Below are 15,373 nucleotides of genomic sequence, written 5' to 3'. Positions count from 1 at the left end.
TATATAGATAGTGGAAACAAGTTTTAAAACATAGTTGTTTTCGTACCATTGCAGACATAATCAGAAAGCATCACACACACGGGAACGTAAGAAAATGCACTGATAACCCATTTCACAAATTTAGCAGTAGATTAGCGATCTAAAACAAATGTCACCAAATTTAACAATTTTTTAAGTGACATCTTTTAACTATCGACACTCATTTAGAGACATAAAGAAGTTCAGTCACTAAACTATTTTCAACCACTCCACTAAATAAGACTAATAAGTGGAACGTCACTCAAAAACTGCCACGAAACATTCCCCACCTACAAAGATAACAAATATTATTGAGCACTCCCTCCCCTTGTTGCTAATTCCCACTACAACAACCAACAATAAAAATTGTTACTATAACTAAGCATGTCATTAACTTCATGCCTATATATATACAAATCTATCGTCTGACCACAATATGCACATCATAGATTTCAATTCATTACAAAACTTAAAAACCGTTGACAAAGAGAGAAGAGATGGGAGCTGGTAGAATGATAAGGACAGCAGTTATTTTAGCAGTAGCCTTTTTCATGATAGGTTCTGACAATGTCCACGTGGCAACAGCTCAGGTATGTGGAGCTAACTTGTCGGGACTGATGAATGAGTGTCAACGCTACGTCAGCAGCGCCGGACCAAATTCTCCTCCCCCATCTCGGTCGTGCTGTGCTCTAATCCATCCAATCGACGTACCTTGTGCTTGCAGCTACGTTTCGAGGGATGTTACAAACTATATTGATATGGACAAAGTTGTTTATGTCGCTCGTTCTTGCGGCAAGAAGATTCCATCCGGTTACAAATGTGGAAGTAAGTATTATTATTTTTTTCTTGATATTTTGTACTATTATTTTCGTGTTTGTTAAAATATGTCTTAATTTGGATTTGAATCTACTAGGTTACACCATTCCGAAGGCTTATTGAAGAGGGAGACAAACAGAAATTGAATTTGCTATAAAAATTATTAAGATGTAATAGTGTCTGAATAATGATGATGATGATGTCAAGATTTGGGTCTTGTAATAAATTTATATAAATCAAAATGGAGGATCGGAAAATAATGAGACGGCAATATATATAGTTTGCGAGTAATAAAATCAAATGATAGTGTGTTAATTAATGTTTTCTATTCGAAAATTGGAAAAAAACAAAAAACAAAAACAAAAACAAAAAAAATCCAACTAGCTAGCTAACTCATTTTCTATACGCCCATTCCGATTAATGACGCTTAAGTTTTTTAAACTCCAACTTCATTTCATTATTAAAAATTTGCTTAACATACTAGCAAAGTGATCCTCACTCCTCAGTACAGAGTTTTTTGAGGAGCATCATAATTGTAAGAACCAACATTAAAGAGCATAACACATTAAACGACTTGGAAGTGTTCGAACCAAGATAGACGACTTGCATGTTCATATCCGTGTAAAGACATTTTGTCTTGACGTGCTTTTGTGTAGCTAACGTGACGCCTCCATCAAACGGTATAAAATTTTCGTGTACGTGAGGAAGTTTATTTCTCACTATTTTTGCGTGGAATTAGAGTGTTAAATTAAGTCAAATTTAATATGATACTTAAGTGACAAAAAAAACTACCCTACGGTGGGCGTTGTTTTACAATATCTTAAATATTCTTTAACAAAAAAATGTTATTTTTATTTTTGAACAATATCTTAATGAAACTAATACTATAATTAATCAATTTTAAAAAACAGAAAACAAAAAAAATTAACTAATGGGAAAATTAAAAGAACCCACGTACATTGTTTCTCGGAAAAAAACAAAACCACGAGCGCTCCCCAAATTACAATACTTGCGGCTGCTTCAGCCTCTTGTTTTCGTTCTCTATCACTTTTCTCGACCTACCTTTATAAAACCAAATCTTCCATGCAACAACGAAGTCCAAAAACATAGCTAAATCCAAAGATCAAAATAAACTTTTTTATTAAAGAAAAATACACTTTTAAAGAGACTTAAAACGAAGAAATAAGAGATGAATGCCGGAAAGCAAGCTTCGTGGGCGGTGGCGACGGCAATCGCGGCGGTGGAAGTGCTTAAAGACCAAGGCGTTGCTCGGTGGAACTACCCTCTTCGTTTACTCCACAAAGAAGCAATGGCTCGCGTCCGTACCATCACAGTCCCATCTCGTCCCTCTCCTTCTCCGTCTTCGGCTGATGTCATCAGATCCAAGCCCATGACCACCACACCCTTTGAGAAATCCTTTGAGAAAGCAATGGGTCTTAGCTGCTTTGGTCCCACCACCGTTAGATTCTAGATCACTCTATGTACTTGTTGTACGTAAATGAGAATGTGCGTCTATGCCTTCTTTTGTATACCCACATCATTAGGAGGTCCACCGTCCACCATATGTTGTACTCGTTCTAACATTTAGCTTAAACAATTCTTATCAATTTTGAAATAAATCTGGCTCATGAGTTCGGTTATATAGCAGACTATAACCAAAACGAACCGGAATGTTTAAGCTGGTTTAAACTATACCAAGAAGAATCTTGACTCAACAAAAAGTTTAGACCATACATATACACATCAGAAAATCGGATATACAACGTCTAAAGGCAGTGGAGAGTAGTAGTACCAGTATATATTCTTCTTTTTACCAAAACATATTTAATTACCCACTGATATTTCTAGTCTCAAATTTAATCAAATGAAGAAATTTCTGTTACTTGTTTGAAATATTACTTTTTCTATTAAATTGTAGTTTCAAATATTGTTGTAACATTTATATATTTAAGAAAATCAATTATTGTGGATGAAATTAAGAGGATAGATAGCGTCAACCTACTTTTGTTGACCAAACTTGATTCTAAAGAAAGAAAGCAAAAGAGATAACAAAGATGAAGACGACTCTCACATCTTCTCTTTTTCTGATTTTTCTCTTCCTCTTCATCTCTCTCTCTCTCTCTAGAGCTTGTTGATTGATGATCTTAAAGCAAGAAGAATCATGAGATTTCTGTTGGATGATAACGAAACCTTATCGGACTCGCTCTGTAAATACAATTGCATCCAAGAGTTGAAAAGTATAGGATACTTTTCATCCTATTGTCTTGACGAGTGTCCTTCCATCTGCGAGATCGTCGTAGTAACAGGTCTTACTCCACCTGCAGTGATCCACCATGACGATAACCTAAAGAGGATCTTGATCATCTCGGCTTCATCTATCATCACAACTCTGTTTCTCCTTACTTTACTTGTCCTCTGCTTCAAGTTTTACTACAGGAGAAGACTAATGACAATATCAAGAAGATGGAGCATGGAAGAAGCTAGGAACTGGGATATTGATGGACCGTCACCGGTTATCGTGGATCATCCGGTATGGCATATCAGAACCATCGGGTTGAATCCAACGGTTATAAGTTCGATCAAAGTGTGTCAGTATAGTAAAAAAGATGGTGTTGTGGAAGGAACTGATTGTTCTGTATGTTTAAGCGAATTCGAAGAAGGAGAGACGCTTAGGTTGTTACCAAAGTGTCAACACGCTTTTCATCTTTCTTGTATTGATACGTGGCTTAGATCACACACCAACTGCCCGCTCTGTCGTGCTCCTATCGTAGTGGCCAACACGATGATGATTGATGATCGTATAAGTGAGAGTCAAGAAGAGATCCGTGTGACGATGATTCCAGAAGAAAGTGGAGATGATGGTAATATAGATGAAGAAATCGAGGAAGAAAGAGATGGGTTTGTTAGTAATATTATTAGTAGAGATCATCATCACGGTGAGTCGCAGTCGCAGCAGCGGGTGAGACGATCAGTGTCGTTGGATTCGTTATCGGGTTCAAGGGTAAGTGAACTTGTTGTCGGTAGAGAAAAGGAGAAGTTGAAGAGAGGCAATACTGGATCTTCTATTGTTGTTGGGAGGTCAAGTTTCTTGAAGAGATCTATCTCTTACAGTGGAAAGTAGTATAAGTTACAATAAGAGATCTTCATCATTGCTATATGAATTTAAAAAAAAAGACAAGTAGTCCATCAAGTAAGTTTCTTAGGGGAAGACTACTCAAAATCAAACCCCCTAATGATATACGATTTTGTTAATCAGAGCTGCTAGCTAGCCACTCTTTGTAAAGTCAAGACAAGAGAGTTGATGATATGCAGCTTCTTCTACTCTGCTTTGGATTTTTGGGATTAATGTATGTTGATAAAAAGTATAAATATACACCAAAGTTTCATTGTATTTGTTTATACCATCTGGATTTTAATTAAACTCAGATTACTGTGTCTTATGTGAATGGATAAGCTTTTAAATCAGTTTTTTTTAGTGTTAAACGGTGCGTTTCATTAAAAGAAGCTTCATCTTTATCGGTTAATCTCTTCTGTCCCAGACAACTCTTGTCTTCTTCTTGTTCAACGACTCAACGAGAGAACCCAATCACCAGATATGTCCTCGTTCTTCAAGGAGAAGTCTTCATCTTTACCGATTTAGGTTAGATTTTGTTTCACGAGTTATGAATTTGAGTATAATTTTACGGTTTAGTTGTAGGATCGCTGTTAGACTGTTTAGTAGAACTGATGGTTTGGACTGGTGCTATGATTGTAGTTGGGTTTGATTTATAACAATAGAATTTTTGCATCCTAGTCGAGATGATTGAAGATTGAGTCATCGATCGGAGTCGAATTGCATATGTCTATAGCGAATCCATCAACTGTTTGATTTTAGAAATTATTAGGGTTTATACTGTTTGAAATTTGGGGGATTACTATCTGGCTTACAAATCATGCTGTTATTCTCTCCTGTAAATAAACTACAGGCTGTTTATTCATAGAGAAAACGACACACGGACAGATAGACAAACTAGATTTTAAGAGAACTGTTAGTTAAAGAACTTAAGATGAACGGAACATAGATGACGTCTCTGGGTCTGTCAGTTTTTCTTTCCTTTTTGTAGTTGACTAAGGTCAATAATTTGTTTCGGATTTTTTGGTATCTGTGACATTCAATTTATCAAATAGATCTGTTTTGTTTCCGTGCAAATCTTGGTAATTTATATGCATTACAGTAAATCACATGTTAAACTCTTGTTGATATATATTTTATTGTTGTCATTTGCTTAATTCACATTCCTTGTTAAAGCTTTATTATGGTAAGTTACATTAGGTTAGGGAGGGTGGGGACGTGGGGTCAAAAACTGACACGACACAAAAACTTTGGTTTCTCCGTCATTGTTGGAGAAATGCATTCACATCCACTTCTTACCCAAAAAGAAAATAAATAATACTAGTAAATCAAATATTTAATTTTTGGAAGGGCCTCTTTGTTGTATATTATTTTTCAGATGAAGGCTCTTCTTCTTCAGATGCTTTGTGCTTTGTTGATCCAGATTCGATATACCCAACTTTACTCTCTAGACTTCTTTCATGGCAGCCATTCCCACACACTTGTCTCTCTCTCGTGATCCTTCTCCTTCTTCCACGTCTCTCCTTCATCTCCATACTCAAGCGGCGGTATGTTTTCAATTCTCTCCCTCCTCCCCCCCCCCCTCACACTGTTTCATTCATATCTGCACTGTTTAATTTCTCTATTGCATTTTTGATGATTCAGATCTTCGGTTCCAAGCATAATTTAAAGGAAACCCAGTTGAGAATTCCTCCAGCTTCTTTCAGGTTAATAATTTCTAGGCTTTTTGATTTGGGATTGCTGATCTTACCTGAGTTTTTCATCTTTAGTTTTGACAATTTAATAAGAACTCACATGTTGAATGATCCATTGTACTTTTCTGGGTACCCTTACATCATATTATATAAGTAGTGTGTATGTGTGTCTTTTTATAAGATTTGCAAAAGAAGTTTTTCTTTTCTTATGCTTCAAATCTCAGTGGAGTTGTTTTCTATTATTCAAATGTTCTGATTTAGTATTACCTTTGTGGTTTTGCAGTATAATAAAAACTGCCAACTTGCGAATGATGGCTTCAGGAAAGACACCTGGACTGACTCAGGAAGCTAATGGGGTTGCAATTGACAGAGAAAATAACACTGATGTATTTGACGACATGAAACAGCGGTTCCTTGCCTTCAAGAAGCTTAAGTATATGTAAGTGGCAGAGTACCTATTCTTTTCAGTCTTTTGCTTTTTCAATGGTTACCTCACCCTGATGATATATATACTCGTGAGCAGGGATAACTTAGAACACTACAAAAATCTGGCAGATGCTCAAGCTCCAAAGGTAGCTTTTACACTTTTACATATGCTTATGAGATATCTATGCTGTTTAAAAATGTTTTCTGGAGAAAGGAAATTGTTGCTAACAGTTTAAGCAACAGTTTCTGGTGATTGCTTGTGCAGACTCTAGGGTTTGTCCTTCTGCCATCCTTGGATTTCAACCGGGTGACGCATTCACTGTTCGTAACATTGCTAATTTAGTACCTTCATTTGAGGTAACACAATTTAGTGAAGATTTGCCATTTTTGTTTTATATATAGCCTGCTTCATCTTTTGATATTGATGCATTTTCTTGGTGCGTGAAGTCTGGACCTACTGAAACCAAAGCTGCTCTCGAGTTCTCTGTGAATACTCTTAATGTAAGTATCTATCTTATCTCTTAGAGTGTTTCAAGTTTTAAGTAGAGCATTTTCCACTGTTTAGACTGTTCAGGGTTCTGTTTCTTTTAAGAAATTAACTTTTACTACAGAGTTTGTTCTTTTCACTTAAGCTCAAACTTTAAGGCAATATAAACTGCATAAAGGCAATGTGTAGCTACATTTTTGTAAATACGTTCATTAAAATTCTTGTCTCCTTCTTAAATTTGTAGGTGGAGAACATCTTAGTCATCGGTCATAGCCGCTGTGGTGGAATTCAAGCTTTAATGAAAATGGAAGACGAAGTAGATTCCAGGTTTTTACTAGTTCTTGTTTCAGTCTATTGAAAAATTCATAGTTGTTGATCTTTGCCATATTGCATCTCCCTTTTAACAGAAGTTTCATACAAAACTGGGTAGTTGTGGGGAAGAAAGCAAAGGAAAGCACTAAAGCTGTTGCTTCAAACCTCCATTTTGATCATCAGTGTCAACATTGTGAAAAGGTGATGTCTTTTGGGAAAATCAGGAGAATTATATCATCTATAGATCAGTGAACTCATATATATATACTATAAACCTGCAGGCCTCCATAAATAATTCATTAGAAAGGCTGCTTGGTTACCCGTGGATAGAAGAGAAAGTGCGGAATGGATCATTGTCTCTCCATGGTGGATACTATAATTTTGTTGATTGTACGTTTGAGAAATGGACGGTCGATTATGGAGCAAGCAGAGGTAAGAAGGAAGGCAGTGGAATTGCTGTTAAAGACCGGTCAGTTTGGTGCTGAGCACTAGCAAATATCTCAATCTTCATAGAGTTTTTTCATAATTCATAGAAACATCAGACCCCTTTTGCATGTGATTATCATGTGTTTGTTACCACTTGTGTTGAAGTCTTTCTCTTACTTTGTCTTATTGAGGCTAAAACTTGAGATACCCCTTCAGGTACTAATGTTTGTTTTATTGTCCAGTTGTTTCATCAGTGATTTCGTTTAGGCTCCGGATTTGTGCAATGAATTGATTGGTTTTTCTCTAAGATATAATAATTTTGCCATTGTAGTGGATTAAACGCATACATAATTGAACGCAATGTATGAAACTTTGAATATGGTCAGATTTATTTGATCGACATTGCAATAGTACATTCATCGATTACATTCATTCATTTATTCTAGATAGTTACAGATTAAAAAATTGAGTAGTGTTACAGTCAATACTCATCAATCCTATAGCTACCAACAATATATATAAGTTTCTCAGCAACATCAATAACATACATCTAATGAACTATTTATTTCCGTGGCTGCACTCTCCAATCTCTTTCATATCTCTTATGCTAAACTGACCCAAAACTCTTCTTGCCCACTCGCCAAAATAAGTCTCATCGTATCCGATCATAGCGTTCTTATATATCGACATACATCGCCTATCCGTATCGGGGAATTGACATATTTCGCCAACCGGGTCATGCCAAGAGCCTTCATGTCTCATCCCTGACCAATTAGCTCCCCATTGGAACACAAGCTGGCCAACTCCTGCAAGTTTAAGCCATCCTTTGGGGAAAAACTCCATTACACTACTATTTTTATCCATTAGAAACAAGTTGGTGAGTTGTGCACCGTGTGGTGATACTAACACATCGGTCTTCTTCATCAGCTCAACTTGCTCACAAAATGTTAGATTATTCGAATATGAAACATTAATTTCACACCCATCTACTCTCTCACACTCTCTCTTAAAGACATCAATCACCATAGACTCATTTCTGAAAGATCTGGCTCCGGTTCTCAATAGCAATGTCATACCGATTTTGGGTTTTGATGTCTCGGATGAGCTGATATTACAGTAGTTCCTGGCTTTGCATCTAATGAGATCAAAAGCTTCCATTCTTCTCTCCCTTGACATTCCACCTTCATTGTGTCTCATAACAACCGCCTTCTCAAAGCAAACCGGCTTGTCCTCATCAACAAACCGTAAGTACTCGGGTTCTTGACCGTACGTGGCTTTGATGATCTCGCTCAACCAATGCCCCATCCCAAACCGTAGTTCTCCCCAGTGGTATAAAACCCATCTTTGAGGGTTTTCGCACTGGTTTCTTATGCTCCAAGCAACAAACGGTACAACCGCCGTTAGTCCATGCCACAAGTTACCGTAATCGTATTGGTTATAAGAAACAAACGTCAAGCCCTTCTGAAGAACAGCATTACTCGGAAGAGCTTCAGGCCACGCCAGCGCGTAATAGTTCCACGCCCCATCATGCTCATCAACCCCTTTCAAGCACAAAAGCCTTCCTTTGGAAGAATCTGAAGGAAATTCTTGATACTGAGCCTCACCTTTGGTTTGGTTATCATAGAGAGAGCTCATGAACCAAGTATGACCTTCGAGTGGTTTGTTCGAGAAACGATAGTCCTTGAGAGGAAGGAATGTCACCGATTCACGTAGCTTCTCAACCAAGTAAGCCGTCTTGTTCTCGGATATTAATTGTTCAGGTTGGTGTTTCAGATACGTCATGAGTGCAGGAGGGAGTGAAAGGGAATGATGAAATGAAAAGATTTGGAGAAGAACAAAAACAGTAACAACGAGGCACAAGACGTTCAAGTAGAACTTAAGGGACGATAAGCAAGTAACTAGCCTACGCCAAACACTAGCTTTAGTCGTCATTGTGAAGTAGGAGTGAGTTAATCAAATTGAGTTAAGCAGCAGAATCAATTTAATTTGATGAAATATGTGAATTAAGCTTGTGAGGAACGTATATAATCAAAACGACTAATGAAAAAATTACAGGCACAACCATGATGCATTAATAGCGTGGAATTAACCAACACATGCTTTCCGTTTTTCTCTCCTAGTTTTACAATTTTTTTATTGCACACTTTACATTAAACTACTCTGACTTTAGATGAGATGCATACAAATAATATTTTCTAATCGAATTATTCATATATAATTAAGCAACTGGTCTTTGTTTAGTTTTCTTGTGTTAAAGGTCGACTGATTATATTTTATCGGCTTTTGTGTTAGATCCATAATAGGTGAAATAGATTTAGTGCCGAATATTTAAATATTTATTGAGAGCTGAAATAAATTTAGTTTCCTGATTATTTTTGGTAGCCTAATTAATTTTTGTTAGAACCAATTTGTGAAGAAAGAGCATGGTTTTTATAAGATGAGATTGGAACTCGTGAGGGGAAAAAAAAAAAGCTAACTTGATTTGCCGAAGAAGTTGATGGATTGCATGTTTGAAAAACGACATTTATCAAATCTGCGTCCACAATTTATGGCAACTTTTAGCATCGACCAATACCTGTTTTTTGTTTTAGTTTCTGCAATTATAAAGATGTTCGTATTTGCTAGTTTATAAATTTATTCGACCAACAAAATTTAAGAGATAAATAACACTTAAATAAAAAATAGAGATGAACATAGAAAAGTACTAACTTTAATAAATTTTAACATCACAAATGTTCATATAAGCCAAAGATCGTAAATAGTAGTTTATTGCAAATTTGACGAACAAATAATGCACTCTCAAACTGTTTGCTTGTAGTTTGACTGAATAAACTTATATGCAATTATACTAATATTTTTCCTTTAGTTCAAACTTACAACTATATACATGAATAATCCCCAAAGCAACACTTTGAGGTTTGTATCAATATAAATCCTTCTCTTTTATTTTAATTAGAGGGAAAAAACTTATATATAAACAAATTCAATTTAATTGTTGCTTAAAACTAAGGAGCATAGTGGGTCTGTCAATGATTTGGTGTTCTATAGTTCTCGAGGAGATCTAATGATACTAACATGTGGAGATGACAAATACATCAAGTCATGGAATTCATCAAATGGAACCATTTATTGGCAATTGATCCATACTGTGTCACTGAATAGTCTTGCTTTGCACGAAGATGGAAATAACATGGTATGTATTCGATCCCAGCCATTTTTGTTAATGTTGTATACTTGTACCTTTAAAACTACACTACAAAAAGAAATGATGGTTTTACATCATTTCATTAGTTTGTATCATTTGTAAATGATGTTAAAATCATTTGCATCACATAAATAAATGAATGACATTTTGTTGATGCAAATATCGATTGAAATAAATATTTGTTTCAATTACTGAATTGATGTTCATTTACATCAATTATAAAAAATGTTGCAAGTATTATATCTCAGATGGACATATGCTTATCCACATCTTTTTCATAGTGGTATGAATGGTAGGTTTGAACTCAAGTTAAACAACTATGGAAAGAAGTGAGTTGAATATTGATAGAATCATATAATCATTTCAGTTATGTTTTACAATTTTACAAGTAAATCTCAGTTTTACCCAGCCAAAAAAATTGGCATATTATTACACAAGGTTTGGGTCGCTTGGTTGAGCTTGATATACAATCTCTTACTATCCGGAGAGAGTACAAAGAGTTTAACAAAACTAAGCTGAGATGTATGGACATGTGCCATGGGTATATAGTAGTGGGCAATGAATATTGTGTGAAGGTGTGGAATGTGGAAAGTGATATATAAAGTCCTGCTTTAGTTATTCTAACATATACGATCTATTTTTTCTTAGAACCTTGGACGAAGCAAGCATGAGAAAACATGATGAAACTATGTTACTCATACAGGATTACCTTGAGAGATACGCAATGTCCAAGACTGTTCAGGCGTGAATACTTTTAGATTCTGGTATTTTCTTCCTATTTGTTTTTCTCCCTAACAGTTTCATTGTTGTGTGTGTTTTTTCTCTATTGTGTTAGTCTGGATGTTGAGGAGGGAAAGCTAGCCAATCTTGAACACTTAAATCTTTATTGAAGCGTGGTGACTTTGAAGTCGTGGTGACTTATTTTGTCTAATTTCAGAAGCAATTCTCTTTAACTTCCTGCCAAATCGTATATGTCAGTTGGAAAACACATTTTATGTAGTGGGATTTTTGGTTTTGTTATATGTAAGTGGTGGTGAACTTGGCACACTATTTCTTTATTTGCGGGTAATGATAACATAAGTGAGTGAGATATTAAAAATAGGCAGATGCATTCATTTAAAGCAGTGGTCTTTTAAAAATTGCACACTATATATATATATATAGGTTTGGTTAAGGTGGTAAAACGATTGAAAGATGAGTTGAAAGGAACATTCTTGTTGAGCAGAATGTGCTAAAATAATTAGAAAATGCTAGTCGACAGCTCAAAATGATGGGATCTTGTGCTTGTGCACCGTCGGTACACCCTTAGAGGTATGACTTGTTGACACTTATTGACTTATTTACAAGTGTCATCACATTAGTTTTAGAAAAGAAAAAAAAAAAAAAGTGGACACCATCTCCCAACTAAAAAGATGAGTTCATAAGATGTGGTTATTGAGAATGGTTTGTTTTTGTCTTAGAAAGCAATGAACCAGTTACCACTTAGCAGTGTTGTTTTATTTGACGACCAAAATGAATTAGGCATATTCTCTCTCTCTCTCTCTCTAATCGTAATTCCGGTTTAAGAAAGGACCGGGGTTTGATTGTTAGAATTAGGCGCAACTTAATATATGATCTCCGTATAAACCGGGAGAAAGAGATAAAGAAAAGAGAAAGAGGAGGAGACGTCGAGCGACGGTGTTATTCCCGGGTTTCAAGGCGGCGATCCCACCGGCTCCGGCACGGGTAATTTCTGCGCCTTTTGATTATACGGTTAGTCTGAATGCGTCGTCAAAAAAGATATCCTCTCATTGCTCGTTGGATCTGGTCAATTGGGTGTTATGATTGATATGTATGTAACAGGTGTCTTTGCCGAAGAAAGACTGAGAGATTCAACCAAACCACCGAGGGAGGGTAATGCGGGCTCACCCGATTGAGGTAAGAGCTTGATTCTGTTACACAGTCGTCAGTGTTCCATGTTGTTCTTCTTCTTTGGCGTGCCAGTACTTGTTTTGTTTTCTACATTCCTTCCATATATGTTTTTTTTTTTTTTTGTGGAACCCTTTCGAATATTTTGCGAGTTTTCATCCAAGACAAGTGCATATGGGCTTGTCTGTGGGTTTGGTTGCCGAACAGAAACAAGATCACACACATTGTTAGTTCCTTTTGATTCTGTCTGATCTACTATTCTAATCGTCCCTCTCTTCCATCTACAGATTATGATGGCCACTACTTCTATTATGATGTCTGGATGGTCAGAGAGCAAGTCACCCTCACAGCCATTCTTTTTTTACTGGTAAGGACTTAAGATCCAATATCCCACTCTTTACATCTTCCTGTCTTTGAATGTGTGTTCTCAACTCTGCATTCATTGATTTTGGAACTAAAAGGCTGGAGGGAGGATATAGGGGACCGGCAACGAGAAACACCCCACAAGTGTTCTGCAAAGACAATGCATCCGGTGACCTTTTTACCCTTCCGACTTGACCATACTAATTACCTAGCTCTTGCTTACTCATCTACGTCTAAAAACCTGCAGATGGAGAGAGAAGCATATGAAGTGCTGATGGAAGATGGGAGAATAATGTATGAAAATGGTCGGAGGCGCCACTACAGCTGCTGGAAGATTGGTCGCTCGCGATGGGATCCTTGAGGTTACGTGAAATCATCGGTCTCTGCCTCTTCCTCGGGAATGAATCTCTCTCTATGTTATGTAAACTAAAAGGTCTCACCTCACCTTTTGTTTTCTCAGGCTATAGGGCCACACAGTGGACACTATCTCCCAACAAGACAAAACCTTCTTAAGTTTCTTAGAGGAGCACAACGTTGATTGATCTGGTAAGGAAAAATAAATACAGTATATATGCAAGAGATCCATAAAATGTTGTATTCACGAGTGCTTAATCTGAATTGCAGAGATGTTCGGTGAATGAGGAATATAATCCACTGCGGACGAAGAAGAAGGGACCAAAAGAAATCCCAGAAGAAGTTGTCAGAGCAAGAAGAGAGAGAGAGAAAGAGAGCACAGAATGCAGTGTTTGATCTTGCAAAGACAGACTTGACTTATAAATGGACAAGTGGATATGGTCCAAGAATTGGGTGTTTTAGAGAATGGAGCTACAAGCACAAGCGCGGTGGAGCAAGTCAGCCTCTCTCCTCGGGTTTCGCTAGCTAATAATCTAACCAATAATAAGCTAAGACCTTCTATACCTATGTAAAATTATTTTTTTACTTTCCTTTATTGTGTCGTGTATGTAGAATTTTACGTATCAAGAAAACATTTTTAGCCCCATACAGAGGTAGTTTGTTTCCCTGTTTTACTATATAGTCTATGTACTTTCCCTTTTTTGGTCAACGTCTTTCTTTTTTAACACGTACGTACAGTATTGTGAAAACGAAACTTTCAGTTTATTTCATCAATTACGTTATGGAGACAATGTTACTTTCCATAACAGAGATAATGACTTTCCCGAATACTATATTTTTCACGGTTCTCGTATATATATATATATCAATGAAAAGAAAGGGTTAAGGGCGACAGTAGCTAGCTAGCAGGCATGGAAGAACTACCGTTTGATGTAGAAATCGAGATCTTGCTGAGACTTCCAGTGCAACCTCTGCGTCGATTAGAATTGGTTTCAAAACAATGGAGAAGTTTGATAAGATCTCGAGATTTCATGGAGCGGTACTTGGTTCATCAGAAATCCAAACACCGTTTCACGATCCTTGCTAGTGTCAAAGTCATGGACCCGCTCGCTCATGAAGTTTCCCGGGAACCTCGATTGTTCCGTTACTTCCATTCATCAAACGGTGTTCCCGGATTTTCCTATGTGCTGCTTCAAAATAACGAACATGTTCCTTGTCTCTCATGCGACGGTTTCATCTGCTGTCCGAGACCTGGTAACAAGTTTCTGTTTATTAATCGGGCGACTCGTCAGGTGATCCAAGTTGAACAACAATCTCTTTGTCACCGTCCACAGAAATTTGAAAGTCATCTAACTTTACCCGAATTCCGCTGCAGAACACATATTCTTTTTCACGGCATGTACATGCGTACGTAACATATATACTGCCTTCGTTTATTTATTTAATTTTTTTTTTTCAAAAGAATTAAAACTGTTGGAGTTGACATTTAATTATTATAAATTATTCTGAAAGAGTTTTGTTTGTTTTTTTTGTTTTTTAAAGTTCTCTTTTCCTATATATATAGCTAATTGATTATTAATGTCATTTGTATTATTTCATTTCTTACATGCAGGGAATCATCAGTTTTCCAACCTGCCGTTTAGCAGCTTGTTAGGATTTGGGAGAGACAGAGTGAGCGGAGATTATAAACTTGTTAGGTTATTTGAACCGCATGGGGAGTGTACGTTATGCACAGAATGCGAGCTTTTTTCGATTAAGGCAAGGAAATGGATATACATAAGCCATGTTCCTATACCTTGCTTTAATGGGCAACCTTCAGCGAGCGTTAACGGATCCATCTATTGGTTCACTGCTTATCTATGGTTGAGGGAAGCCGAGTATTCAACAACGGCCAAGATCATAGCATTTGATCTTCACACACACAGATTCCGTGCAGTCCATCACCCTCCTTTCGGTGCTAGTACAAACCCTCCTACCGAATTCATCTCGTGAACCTTAGGGATCAAGTATGGATCGTAGAACAACAACTTAGCTGTTTGGAGATGTGGAGCATGGATAGAGGAGGAGACGCATGGGGGAAAATGTATTCAATTGATCTAAAAAGCCATGCAAGGACTAGTTTGGAGGAGGTGCTTATGCCAATTGAAATCTGCCGTGACGGAAAGGTGTTGATCAACGGTAACAAGCCAAAAGATGCAAATCACTCGGGTTTCATAGAAAGGTTGCTCAAATATGATCCGCGTACTAAAACT

At 36.9% G+C, this 15,373-nt stretch overlaps 6 protein-coding genes and 1 long non-coding RNA gene across 13 annotated transcripts; 6 read left to right on the top strand and 1 right to left on the bottom strand.

The window, feature by feature from the left end:
* The first annotated feature begins 445 nt into the window (after nucleotides 1-445).
* LOC104716800 (uncharacterized) lies at nucleotides 446-1,094 on the top strand. The gene is made up of 2 exons (XM_010434244.3): nucleotides 446-843; nucleotides 932-1,094. Exons 1-2 carry the CDS (start codon nucleotides 516-518, stop codon nucleotides 955-957), a joined length of 354 nt encoding a protein of 117 aa, XP_010432546.1. The 5' UTR covers nucleotides 446-515; the 3' UTR covers nucleotides 958-1,094.
* Nucleotides 1,095-1,919: 825 nt separating this feature from the next.
* LOC104716799 (uncharacterized) lies at nucleotides 1,920-2,453 on the top strand. Its single transcript, XM_010434243.3, has one exon. The coding sequence runs from the start codon at nucleotides 2,024-2,026 to the stop codon at nucleotides 2,303-2,305; it is 282 nt and encodes a 93-aa protein (XP_010432545.1). The 5' UTR covers nucleotides 1,920-2,023; the 3' UTR covers nucleotides 2,306-2,453.
* Nucleotides 2,454-2,767: 314 nt separating this feature from the next.
* Nucleotides 2,768-4,225, top strand: LOC104719998 (uncharacterized). Its single transcript, XM_019231230.2, has one exon. It carries the CDS (start codon nucleotides 2,996-2,998, stop codon nucleotides 3,953-3,955), a length of 960 nt encoding a protein of 319 aa, XP_019086775.2. The 5' UTR covers nucleotides 2,768-2,995; the 3' UTR covers nucleotides 3,956-4,225.
* Nucleotides 4,226-4,228: 3 nt separating this feature from the next.
* On the top strand, nucleotides 4,229-7,598 carry LOC104721459 (beta carbonic anhydrase 5, chloroplastic). 2 transcript variants are annotated; one of them, XM_087470621.1, is made up of 10 exons: nucleotides 4,229-4,474; nucleotides 5,325-5,493; nucleotides 5,591-5,652; nucleotides 5,924-6,079; nucleotides 6,164-6,212; nucleotides 6,310-6,423; nucleotides 6,514-6,567; nucleotides 6,798-6,880; nucleotides 6,961-7,066; nucleotides 7,147-7,598. In XM_087470621.1, exons 2-10 carry the CDS (start codon nucleotides 5,407-5,409, stop codon nucleotides 7,348-7,350), a joined length of 915 nt encoding a protein of 304 aa, XP_087326747.1. In that variant the 5' UTR covers nucleotides 4,229-4,474; nucleotides 5,325-5,406; the 3' UTR covers nucleotides 7,351-7,598. The 2 variants fall into 2 exon arrangements, with proteins under 2 accessions (XP_087326747.1, XP_010436275.2); XM_010437973.3 differs by lacking the exon at nucleotides 4,229-4,474 and having other exon boundaries at nucleotides 5,225-5,493.
* Nucleotides 7,599-7,665: 67 nt separating this feature from the next.
* Nucleotides 7,666-9,302, bottom strand: LOC104716797 (uncharacterized). Its single transcript, XM_010434239.3, has one exon. It carries the CDS (start codon nucleotides 9,221-9,223, stop codon nucleotides 7,850-7,852), a length of 1,374 nt encoding a protein of 457 aa, XP_010432541.1. The 5' UTR covers nucleotides 9,224-9,302; the 3' UTR covers nucleotides 7,666-7,849.
* Nucleotides 9,303-11,932: 2,630 nt separating this feature from the next.
* LOC104716795 (uncharacterized) lies at nucleotides 11,933-13,767 on the top strand. Of its 6 annotated transcripts, none has more exons than XR_756144.3 (7): nucleotides 11,933-12,221; nucleotides 12,339-12,413; nucleotides 12,692-12,771; nucleotides 12,866-12,936; nucleotides 13,015-13,146; nucleotides 13,228-13,313; nucleotides 13,392-13,767. It is a non-coding gene; the product is annotated as an uncharacterized LOC104716795 (long non-coding RNA). The 6 variants fall into 6 exon arrangements; XR_756143.3 differs by having other exon boundaries at nucleotides 11,939-12,248; nucleotides 13,015-13,129; XR_015569226.1 differs by having other exon boundaries at nucleotides 11,950-12,221; nucleotides 13,015-13,129.
* A 265-nt stretch (nucleotides 13,768-14,032) lies between these two features.
* On the top strand, nucleotides 14,033-15,113 carry LOC104719996 (F-box/kelch-repeat protein At2g43270-like). Its single transcript, XM_087470268.1, has 2 exons — nucleotides 14,033-14,528; nucleotides 14,734-15,113. The coding sequence occupies exons 1-2, from the start codon at nucleotides 14,033-14,035 to the stop codon at nucleotides 15,111-15,113; spliced, it is 876 nt and encodes a 291-aa protein (XP_087326394.1).
* Nucleotides 15,114-15,373: the final 260 nt, after the last annotated feature.

Source organism: Camelina sativa, chromosome 10, assembly GCF_030686135.1.
Source record: "Camelina sativa cultivar CO46 ecotype springtype chromosome 10, ASM3068613v1".
Taxonomy (NCBI): domain Eukaryota; kingdom Viridiplantae; phylum Streptophyta; class Magnoliopsida; order Brassicales; family Brassicaceae; genus Camelina; species Camelina sativa.
Note: the sequence above shows the minus strand (reverse complement) of the source record. Positions and strands in the feature narration are given on the sequence as shown.